The 12491-nt window shown below is 32.2% G+C and overlaps 1 protein-coding gene across 6 annotated transcripts in view; it reads left to right on the top strand.

Annotated features, from left to right (window-relative positions):
• C2CD5 (C2 calcium dependent domain containing 5) overlaps nucleotides 1-12491 on the top strand; it is an 83500-nt gene that overhangs the window by 64195 nt on the left and 6814 nt on the right. For all 6 annotated transcript variants that reach the window (XM_054591332.1, XM_054591334.1, XM_054591335.1 and 3 more), the window contains 7 exons: nucleotides 183-323; nucleotides 2235-2298; nucleotides 2534-2595; nucleotides 2805-2903; nucleotides 3463-3552; nucleotides 4033-4120; nucleotides 5099-5185. In XM_054591332.1, coding sequence (XP_054447307.1) covers nucleotides 183-323; nucleotides 2235-2298; nucleotides 2534-2595; nucleotides 2805-2903; nucleotides 3463-3552; nucleotides 4033-4120; nucleotides 5099-5185 — 631 coding nt within the window. The remainder of the gene's footprint in view (nucleotides 1-182; nucleotides 324-2234; nucleotides 2299-2533; nucleotides 2596-2804; nucleotides 2904-3462; nucleotides 3553-4032; nucleotides 4121-5098; nucleotides 5186-12491) is intronic.

A 12491-nucleotide genomic window follows, 5' to 3' on the forward strand; every position in this document is an offset into this window, starting at 1 on the left:
ATTTAAAACCAAAATGAAGTTGCAAATACCAAATCATTATGTTGTACACCTGAAACTAATATAACATTATGTCAATTCTACTTCAATTAAAAGAAAAAGAAAAAAAGAAAAGACTGCAGTTTACAAAAAAAAACGTGAAAAACATGGGCTTATATAATACAAAGCAATTATATTTCTTTTAGGAGATATCTGAAGAGATTATAGGATCACCCATCCCAGAACCTCGACAACGCTCAAGACTTTTAAGATCTCAATCAGAAAGTTCTGACGAAGTCACAGAATTGGACCTCTCACATGGGAAAAAAGATGCTTTTGTTTTGGAGGTATTATTGCATTATACTAATTTCTTAAACTTTTTAGACGTGCATTTTTACAATCAAATTTTAAATTGAGGTGATTCTTTTGTATTACAGTTGTTATAAATATATATTTTATTACAGAAATTAAAATAAACTTGAGAATATCAAAACTTAGTAATGTATTTTTTGTTCAACACCGGAAGACTGAAACAATAATAGAGGTGGTTCTGGAAAAAATAAAGTATGGGTTGAAATAAAGTTAAAATAATATTAATCTCTTGGAGCTATTTTTTGGAAACATGCATGAATTTAAATAAGAAGTTAAACTGAAGAATTACCTGCTTTATATGTTTTAACATTTTACTGTCATTATAATGTTTTTACATGTATAGGCACTGTGAGTTCTGAATGTAGTGTTTGCTTCCTTACTGAATTCAGAGGATACTATTGAACTTTCCTTTTAAAAATACACTCAGAACTAGCATTTCCGGAGAATAAATGTGGCTCAAAAGGTTCATGGAGCCTCCTCCCTCACAAATCTGCTCCTCCCACCAAGATCAGTTAGCTTTGAAAGAGATAGATTCCTTTGATATTGAAGGAAAGGAAAATAAATAAGGATGCTCAGAAATGTTCTGTAAGGTGCCAGTTGAGAGAAAAAGTCAGATGCCTTGATCTCAGGAAGCTGGCGGTAGAATTGTATTGGAATGGGATTAGAGTTCTGAAGAGACTAGAACAGTGCCTATGAATGTGGTCAGGATGTTGGCCTTGGGAGATGCACAAGGCTTCATGGAGGTAAGAGTGTTAATTTGTAAAAAAATCAAACTGTATGGATTTGTGCCTTTCCTCATATTTTTTTTACAGTCTGAGAATGGGAAAATAATGGGAGTCGGTAAAGTATACGTCAGGTGAAGGAGATAAAAGGATCCAGGGTACTGTTGAGAGCAGTGCTACTCAAAGTGGGCTGTGACACCTGTACTGTCAGTCAGCACTGTCTGGGCACCTATAAGAAGTACAAATTATGGGGTCCTTATTTCAGACCTAGTAAACGAAAATTTCAAGTTGGAGCCCAGGAATCTGTTTAACAGGTGACTTAGCATTGCCTGAAGTTTGGTCAGAGCATCATTGATATTTCTGATCCTGGGATCCGGGCTAAGTAGAAAACAGAAGTGCCTCATATGTGGGCAGAAGACGGGTGGAGGCGGGGCAAGGTGCAGATTCAGTAAGAGAAAGGACAAAAGGACAGGGGATTGTAGTTGGATAATGCTTGAGATTTGGATGTGGAATGGTTTGGGGAGTTGCGTTGAGGTATGGCCATGACTGTAGAGCGAAGGGAAAGTGGAAGGGAAAGTGGTTCTGGAAGTCACAGGGGCAATGTGAGTGGAAGCTTAGAGTGTGTGAGAGGACTTAGCCCCCTGGTATACAGATGAATGTCAATATATGTCCGGTTGGATATTTTCAGTCTTTATTACTCACAATGGAATGTTGTGATATAAGAAAAATAAGATTTGGATGTATTTTTTTAGACATGCCTTTAAATTTATCCCTACATAATTTTATTTTAAAATAGTTGTATATTTAGTCATAAGGTTTTTTAAAAATTTTAATAGCACTCTATCTCTCTAAACAAATGGAGATAATGATTGTTCATGATTATCTTCTTTTGAAACATACCATCATAAAAGATTGAGAAAAGGCTCATTTTTAAAAATATTAAATTTACAAATAATATATTTCACTTAGAAGTATTTATAATTATTACTGTGGAGAAATTTACAGATACTTGAAAAATTTTTTTCAAGTTTTATATTTTAACAGGGGAAATGACTCTAGATTTTTGACTCTTATGTTTTCTTATTTAGAAAATAATAATTTTTTAAATTTGAAATAATTGTATATTTACTACTTATGTAATAGTCTTAACCTTTCTATTTTCAGATTGATGACACAGATGCTATGGAAGACGTACATTCTCTACTGACTGATGTTCCTCCTCCTCCAGGTAAACAGAAACAGTTAACTTTTGAGATGAGATTATCTTTTTTTCTTTTTTTTACATGTAAGTATTTTAATTCATAATTATTATGGTGCTACCTTTATTTTAAAGGCTTTATCAGTGTTAGAAAAAGAATGAATGATTTTTACAGTTAGAATTTCATGTAATAATTGAAAAATGTTTTTAACACAAAAAGAAATAAAATATTATCACATATTTTAACTATTATTTATTTTGACAGGCTTCTATAGTTGCAATACAGAAATTATGCCTGGTATAAATAATTGGACATCTGAAATACAGGTAAATCTTTCATTTTTAATGTTAAGCCATTGTAAGTGATTTTTAGCTAATTCCTTTTAATATGTTTTCTTTTTACCTCCTTATTCAGTTAAAATGTTACCCTTTTTTATACCACATTAGTTATTATTGTTATTTGGCAGTTTTATTAACTATTATAGTTGCTAGTTAAAATAATAAAATGACATGCTATCATATCTCCCCATATTTAGATGTTCACATCAGTGAGAGTAATCCGATTAAGCAGCCTTAACCTGACTAATCAAGCCCTCAATAAGAACTTTAATGATCTTTGTGAAAATTTGCTCAAGGTAGGAACATGTTGACTAACTATATTTTCTATATATTTGATGTTTTTATATTAAATAATTAATATATTTTTATATATTTATATATATATTATATTTTAGTTAAAATTCCTAAGAGCCATGAAATTAAAATGAAAAAAAGTGTATACATATTGTCTGGAATACCTTACACAGTTGTGGGCTGAATTATTTTTTTACATATCCATCTTAACTACGCCATCGGGTAAAATGCTTCAGTTGCCCTTCCTATTTTAATATACCATACTATAAAAGAATTAAATTTTAAGTTATTCCATAGCTTTAAACTTCATAAAAATGTATTGTGTAAATATAAATTTAAAAATACCTTCTCCAAAATACCTCAATGAATATGATTAAACTTTATTGTCTGCCTAAATGTTAAAAATGTATTCTTACTGTAAGGATAGAGAAAAGAGAAGTGGGTCAGTTTTGTTTTAGTCCTTTAAACTTTCCATTTGCCATAATATGTGCATTAAAATGTCAGTTTTTATAAGTTTTTAAATTAAAAGAAGTGATATTGCTAATATTTTCTATTATATAGAGCCTGTATTTTAAACTACGGTCTATGATCCCCTGCTGCCTTTGCCATGTAAATTTTACAGTATCTCTACCTGAAGATGAATTAATTCAGGTAATTAAGATTTAGTCAATTATTAAAGAAGATTTCTAGTTTCTTTCTAATCTGTTTTAATGCTATAAATTTGCCATAATTAAATAAGTGTAAATGGTTTTCAAAATATTTTGAAACATATTAGTATGACTCAGACTATATATATATATGTATTTTTTTTGAACTCTAGTTGTCTGAAGGTGGAATCACATTTGTGCTCCAGCATACTTACAATAGGATTTGTACTTACGTGGGGTTTTTCCAGTCCCCATCCTTTAGACAAGATTCTTGAACTCTTTCTGGATCTAAATTTAGTTGTACAAGTTGAGTTTAGTTGCAGTCTGAATATCTGAACTGATGTATAATTCTGATTGAGGATCTTAACCAAGAAAGGCAAATTAGACAATTAGTGTAACTTGTCCTATAGTACTAAATAATATGTGTAAGAAACTTATTTTGGCAATGATTATTTTGCTAATCTTATAGTTTCTCTGATTCTAGGTTACAGTCACAGCAGTTGCAATAACTTTTGACAAAAATCAGGCTTTACAGACCACAAAAACACATGTTGAAAAATCATTGCAAAGAGGTAAATCTATGATGAATGGGATCATAGTTCATGTTTGTCTACATTATAGTTCAGTGATAAAATGTAGAGGATAGGTAGCTTATTTATTGAAAATGTAGAGGATAGGTAAATGAATTATATATTGAAGGGAATCTGCCACTTTTTGTTTATCTTTATCATAATAACTGTGGTTAAGCATATGACTGACTTGATGCTTTTTACAAATGAATGGGTGGTTGACTGCTATTGACATAGAAACTACTGCTGTTTTATAGACTTAAATTGTAGCATATTCTGCAGTAATTTAGAAGTTCCTATCTTAGTATCGCTAAGGAGGGCCTCAAAGCATTTGAGAAACTACTGCTGTAGTAAGTAAGCGTCATCTGTTTTTCTCAGGAAAAGTTCCATAGTATTCAACAGTTTCTCAGAGTTTTTCCAGTAAAATTTAGGAAGTACCATTCTTAATAAACTCCAAAGAAACCCAAATTATTGGAAACTGTTGATGTGTTCTGAAAAAAAGGTCAGAGAAGTAGTATACTATCTGAAGTTTAATGATTCAGTGGCTGACTAAAATATTTCTGATTCATCTAAAATTTTTAAGTTGATTTCATTCTACATGTATAATGTTGAATTAACTACGAACAATTATGTGTTTAGATATTTATCAAAAAAGATAAATAACTAGTTTAAGTATCATAGAACTAGAAAGGTACAAAAAGTAGGATAATAATAATTATTATTTAGCAGTTATTATTTGCAAGGCACAAAGAGATTTACCAACATTATCCTTTCTTAATGTCAAACAGTCCTACCAGAGAAGGTAGCACCACTCTAAGCATTTATGCTGGTGCAGGGTCCCCATGGGAGTAACCAAGGAGAAAATAACCAAAATAAATAGGGGTGAAGGGGGGGAATATGTATGTTATCCCAGATTCTTAGTTTTTAAAAATTAGTAATAGATTATTACTAAATAACTAGGTTTTTTTCTTGCTTCTTAAGGCTCTACAGATAATGAAGAACTTCTGCAATTTCCACTGGAACTCTGTTCAGATTCACTTCCTTCTCATCCTTTTCCACCAGCTAAAGGTTGGTTAAATAAGGAAAATGCAAACACAAATCCCTGGTACTGTCTTTCACATGCTTCATTATTGTAGGTAATCTTCATCTTGAGATATTTATTCTTCATCCCCTCTTTGTGTGTTCATGTTCATAAAAGGGGTAAAAGTAATGTTCTTATTTTAATCTCTCAAGTAATCTCAGTATATATTATTAAGGTAATTTTTTATGTGGTATTCCATTTTTATATATCAAATGTATTAAAGTTTTATTTTCAGAGATTTGGATTTTCCAAAGTAATTATTTACATGATATGTTTGAAATTTATATTATATTTGGTAAATATTTTTTTCAGCAACAGCTGTACCTTTACAAAAATTTTCTTTTTGAAAATGAAAACAGACTACCTATTTTATTCAGTAGGTATTTGGAGAGGTTTTGGGTGGGAGTAATAATATGAGAAAGGGATGTGCTTTTTGTCCTTTGGGTGCCGTGGGTACAATTGGGGAATATTTTTAGGTACTTATAAGATGCTTTCATTTTTTCAAATACAAGGTGATTGTCCCTTTACTTAATAACAGTAAATTTACTTAGATCTGTACACTCTTTGGAGAAAAAAGTATTTTTTTCTCATTTCTCTTCTGATTTCAGTGCAATTTATATTATAAAATTTGCAGAATTATTATACCTTATTTTATAGCATTACATATACAATAAATGCAGTTTGTGTTTTTTCCTAAATGTTTTATTCTGAGAAATGATGCATTTGTTATTTAAAACTATATTAGCTTTTCTAATTTTTATATTTTATACTGCAAGTGAAATTATTTCATGATTTCTACTTGTCAATTTATACTATCTGATACCAAATTAGGTGTAATAGAGAATAATTTTATATTCACATTGCGTGTATATCAATAGAGACTTTACTAAATCAGTGCAAAGCCTGTCCCTGTAGATAAATAGACCTTGTTTCATATTTTGAAGATGAAAAGGTGAGCTGCTTTCAAATTCTGAACTTTCTAACGTAGTAACTGTGCCCCTTACCCATTTTGTTTAAATTAAAATTATAATTTAGAACTCCATGGAGAATTTTTGCATACCTCAACTTCCTTGAAACAATAGAGAGGAAAAATCAATCTAAAGATAATCTGAGTTCAGATTTATAAATTAAAAAAAGAATAAAAAGTAGAACTCTTAAGAACCTCCAATGAACTGACTAGACTTTTTTTTTACACCTATTTTATACAGAGACTTGTATTAAACACAAGGTTAGTTCCAGACCACTTTTAGGTATCATTTTACTTATCTTTACTCTGAAATGTGGGGGGAAGAAACACAAAATAAAAAAAAAATCAACAAAAAAGATTTGATCAATTGCTAATCAGTAGAAAATATATGTATAGTTGGGGTCCTGTTAGCTCTATTTTACCACCTTGTTAAACTCTGTGTTAAACTTATCTATACTGATCTGTACTGTGTTTGCCTTATCTGTACTGATAACTTGAAGTCTCTGTGGTAGCTTTCAAAATGTTTTCAAAGGTAATTATAACTAATATTTCTTGTCATTAGTATGCTTTGTACAAGTGATACTGTGTGAACCGAAGAGCAAGGAAGAAGAATTTAAGTGGATTAAGTGATATCTGAGCAATACTTAAAATATTTGCTATTCATCTTAGGATGATAGAGAGGGACCATGGGGTAGAGTAATAAAGCCACAGACCTGGGATCTTTTCTCAGTTCTGCCACTGATAAGTGTGAGACCTCAGGCCAATTTAAACCTCAGATTCTCATCTGTAAAATGTGAAATGATTAAGATTCCCTCTAGCTTTTAAAATTCTTCAATTCCTTGGGTTTCTGTATTATTCCTATTAGTAAAAACAAATCAAAAGTTACTGTTTTAATGTAAAATATGCCGAAGGTCACAGTGAGCTTAAAATTTTCCAAATAGCTTCTAATCAGTTAAACCAATAATTTTTAAACCATGGAGTTTCTTCAGAGGTGTCTCCTGACTTCCCAGGAGGCTGGGTGGGAACGGAGGGAACTGAAGGGGGTGGGAGAGTGAGTGGATAGGTCTCTGACCCGCTATGCTACCTCTGAACTAGAGCAGCTTTGATTCAGTGTAATTTTACATATCTATTTTCTATATGTGATTTTGTTTGAAGAAAGGATTTCAAAGTTGGAAAACAGCTGAATGAGATCATTTCACCTTTATTACCATCTTCATCTTCATATTGATCAATATCATTACAATTACTACTAATGTATATAAAATTTATACTAAGTGCTTAACTGAGAAACCTTTGTGCTCTTCCTTGAATATTACATTTCAAAACCATCAGTAAACACTAAAAAGTTTATCTGTATTTGTTGTAAGTAGTTCCGTAATCTGTGGTTTGTATTGCATGCTTATTTATTGTCTTTGCTCCCTCAAAGTCTTTTCAGGAGAACATGGGTCACACCCAATATATTTGATAAAGCTATCTTAAAGAAAGTGTTTTTTAAGATTTGAGGATAAGGATGAGTTTTGAAAAGGTCTGAAGAATGTTATAATAGAGTGTTAAAACATGATTGTAGTAACTGAACATTGTAACTTAAAGAAAGGCTTTGAATAGAGAACAGAAATATCTGGAAAGTGTTAAGTTTTAACAATTTAGAAGAAACAGGCAGAAGAGAGAGGTAAGAGTGCTGGGAATAAGTGCTCAGAAACGTCTTTACTTTCTTATATGCAACCACTAGTACTGAGAAGTAAATAAATACATAGATTTTATAGCTTTGTTAGTTCAGTTAATTAAGCTAATAGAGCTTTTTTTTTTAATTCTGAAAACTTTGGACTCTCAATTTGTTTTTCATGTTATCACAAATAGGATGATTTGTTAAAGTTTTTGTTTCTTTTTATGTTAATGGAGAAGTTTCAAGTGCTAAGCACAGTTATGTTTATTAAAACTTCCATCTTTTCACTTGTAGATAAACCTTTTCTTATCTTTCTGTATTATTGAAAATGAGTGAATATTATGCAAAGAAAAGATTTTACGATTATCTGTATCCTAATTCTTTGTGTAGAGTAAGCCTGGGCCTGAATTGTCCATCCATGTTCAATTTTCTCCTTCCATCTTTTGTTATATTTGGTTTTGTTTCTCACGGTGACAAAATAGTTTGAGGTATGTCTCAAATTCATGGTTGACTTTGTGTTACCTTGTCTTGATTTTTCTGATTTGAAATATTACAAGGTGCTGAGCTGAAGTAATTTCTTAAAAGACATCATGCGAAGGTCATCACAATGTTTTGATGAATACTGTGAGGATCATAGATGATCTGGCATTGACACAACTTACTTTCACATGAGGCTGTATTATGAGGAAAAAAATATAGCAAATTTTTATACCACTTTCATAATGTTTTTCCCAACTATTAATATCTACACTTAAGCTTTTCTCTCAAATAGTTTTAGGAGGCTTTAAAAATGATATAGGAAAAAAAGATCAAAAATAGTAAAAATGGGGAATCTGAGTGAATATAATCTGGGTGAAAAATAAAAATAATAATATTTTTCTCATAGACTGTAGTTAATCTCGAGAATTTTTATACATGTAATTTTCACAAATGTTAACATGTTACTTTAGATATATTTCTAAAGATGTAAATCTTGAGATATTAGATACCATATTTTAGGGCTTAAGAACTTATATTAATGACAAAAGTGTATGAATTATATACTAATATAAATATATCTCAAATACTTTATAAACTAATCTGTAATAGGATAATCATTTTCATCAAAAAAGAGTTTAAAGACTTTAAAAAGATTGTTAGTATTAGTTTTTATGTATTGTTGGATAAAACTGTATTGAAGAAAAGTTTCTTATACCCACCTCGTTCCTGCTTTCATTATGCTTTACACTTTCCTTATGCTCAGTAGCATAAGCTGCAGGCTAGCAAGGTTACTCTTTTCATTAAGCAGCTGCTGACTAATGTGACAAGCGTAGGCCAAAATCTTTTGATGTAAAAGGAAATAAGTTGGCTTATTCTTAAATGTTGTACTCCAGAATTAGGTATCCACATCAGAAATTTTTTATGTAGGCTTATAAGAGTTACTTTTTCTTTTTGTTAAATTAAATTTGATTTTAAAAGATAGTTTAACTTTTTAAATTTAATGGCTTTCCTCATATTATTTTAAACTAGCAATTAGAATTATAAATCTATAAGAACTTCAAAGTTAGCTTTCATTTTTATCATGCCGACTAATGGTTTTGAATTCTTACAAGTATATATAATTCTTTATGCTAACTAAAATATCTTCGTATATTAACAATTCATTGCATGTATTTTTTTCTCTCTCTCTCTCCCTCTTTTTAAAATATATTTTGTCACAATGACCAGATGGCATCAACAATAAGAAGTTCTCCATGTTATTGATGGCCACAGTAATCCATGGCAGAGTCTGAAAGGGGAGAGAGACTGAGGGGAAGGAAAATGAGAGGAAAATAGAAATTAAAGAGTGGAAAATGTGTGGAAAACTTACCCCCAAATTAGGAAGGAAGCGAAGAGAATTGATGGAGAAGTAGGGTTAAGGAATCTTAGCTTCATTAAGGTAGCTTGAGAATAGTGAAATCTAGAATTAGAGGAAGAGGTAGTAAAAAGCAAAGAAAAATTGAAATGAGTTACTGACAGAAAACAGGGATTACTTGGAAGAGATGATATAAAAGATGGTAGTGAGAGGACGAATAAATACCTGGCAGTGAAGGCAAGAAAACAGTAGAAGGGGATTAAAGAAGAAAGGCAAGTGGTTTAGTATGTTGTGTACCTTTAGTTGGAAGCTTTAACAACCCAGATAGAGAAGTTAAATGTCTTTGTCTTCTAAGATATGTATTACTTTTGCAGTTGAATTTTTTCCCTTGTGGACTAGCCAGATTGAAGCTATTTATATTGTCCTCCATGCCTGAATCATTTTTAACTATGATATGGCAATTTCATTATCAATCCCCCAATATTTGAATATCATTATAGACAAAGTTTACATCCTTTAACTTGGCCATTAAGCCAGACATTATAATACTTAGCTAATCAATGTATTATAGATTGGTGGAAATGCATAAAGGAACATAAATCCAAATTTTGACCATAATGACTTAAAACTGAGAATGTTTAAATAGAAAAATACAGCATGAATTTTAAAGATTCCTGATAGCATACCTTTTAACCTGCCTTGGTCTTTTCATAATTTGCAGGAATTTTTTCAGTTTTAGTAGTTTTTTTAAGATGCCCAGATAAGGTCTCAAATATTTTTTAATTATTCAGAGCAAAGATGATCTGTAAATTCTAATGATATAAAGTAAGTGGTCAAAAGAATTAGTGGTCAGTGTAGAACTATATCATAGCTGTTCAATATCTTTGTCATTGGTGTGACAAATTATTTAGGAGAATAAGGAAGTCTCAAACTTCAGAAGCATTGGAGAATGTATCATTGAAGGAGGAAGAGTCCTTGCAACTTTTTTTTTGTCATCAATTTGCTCATTTTCATTAAACTGCTTTTAACTTAGGTTAGTCCCGCTCCCAATATCACTAGGCTTAAATATTTGTTAGAGTGTCCTAAGAGAACAATAAAACCACACGTTCTGTTTGCCATGCTGACTTTCTTGGATCATTTGGGGATAACAGAGTTATCACCTATTTGTGCTTTTTAACGAAACAAAATAATCTTTTTCTTGTATTGAATGGGAAAGGAAATTATAAGAGAAACAAGCTGCCATGTGGCTTGATTGAGACTGTCTTTGCAGCTGGAATGGGGACCTAACGTAAGAATTGTTTGTCTCAAACTCTTCCACATGGATATGTAAATGGCCTAAATAAGCATTAGCCCTCAATGAAGCCAAAAAAACTTTATTTTTTTCCTATATATGAAGTGCTGTCTTTTTTTTTAAGTATTGATGTAGAGAATATATATGTATTTTTCTTTTTACTTCTTTTTAACCAGAGTTACTAGTTTTTCAATGAGCCCAACAGCTTATACCTGTAGTACCTTCTCTCCTGAAAAGCTTATTGTCTGGGAAGGCAGACTGTAATCAGGAGTCAGTGTGGTCGAGAGCCCGAGGCCACGAGATGTCTGAGATATTCAGACCAGCCCGAGGTGCTGCTCATCTTGGGCCTTTTCTCCGAGAGAAAAATTAAGATCATAGCAAGCCTATTAAAGATGAACTTGCTCTCCTTAAGTGACATAAATCTTCTCACTCATCCCTTCCCTTAAGAATGCCTTCAATTTTACAACTTTGGGTTTTTTTGTTTTTTTTGTTTTTTTCTTTCCAGTTCAAACACATTCATATTTGAGGGCTGGGAGTAAACATTTTTTTCAAAAAATTTTCCCTCTTCCCTATCCTTTGTATTATGAACAAAGTAGTAAATGCATAAGTAAAAAATTCAAATCCTACCAAAAAATGATATAGTCCAATAAAGCATCCTCCTCCCTTCATTTCCCTTCCCTAGGCATACTCTTAAAAACAAAACAAAACAAAACAAAACATGTTTATTGATTTTAGAGAGAGGGGAGGGTGAAGAGAAACATAAATGTGTGAGAAAAACATCGATTGGTTGCCTTCCATACATGCCTGGACCTGGGATGGAACCTGCAACCTAGGTATGTGCTCTGAGGGGAACCCGAACTCTCAGTCTTGTGCTGTGTAGGATGATGCTCCAGCCAAGTGAGCCACACCACCCAAGCAAGGCAACTACTCTTAAGTGCTTATCACCTGTCTTTGTAAAGATACTCTATTCTTCCTTTCTTTAAAATACAAGGATTTTATACACCGTTATGTACTGTTCACTTGATATACACATATTTAGAGATGGGGACAGATACTTTTTCTATGTTTAAGCTCTTTTTGTGGGCATTTGCCGTTAAATTATATATAGTTGCTACTGGGGACTCCTACATTACCCAGATAATATTGAGGTATAGAAGATTATGTCATTTTAGTAATTTTTACTTTTTTTAGCTTCCCCTCTTGCCCCCACATTTAGAAAACTCACAGAATTCCTAATGCTGACTGTGTTTTCTGTGATTCTGCGGTCACCAAGGGCGTACGAGAGCCCTGGGCCCCGCCCAGGAAGTGGGCCTCCTGCAGTAGGCCTCTTGCTGTCCCAGCGTTGGGTCTGTTTTGTGGCAAGATCTCCCTAGAGAGCTGGTAAGCCTCAGGCTGCCAGTTCTGTTCAGGCCTTCTTCCTGTAGGTTCCATCTCCTGGGCTTCCAGTGCCCCTCAGGATCCTAAATCCAGAGGATTCTCCCTATCTAGGTGTACAGTCTGAGGGCGTGTTTATCAGGGCATGTCCATATCCTGGGCGT

The sequence above is a fragment of the Pteronotus mesoamericanus genome, unplaced genomic scaffold (assembly GCF_021234165.1).
Source record: "Pteronotus mesoamericanus isolate MK-2021 breed Mesoamerican mustached bat unplaced genomic scaffold, CSHL_Meso_final scaffold_21, whole genome shotgun sequence".
Lineage (NCBI taxonomy): Eukaryota > Metazoa > Chordata > Mammalia > Chiroptera > Mormoopidae > Pteronotus > Pteronotus mesoamericanus.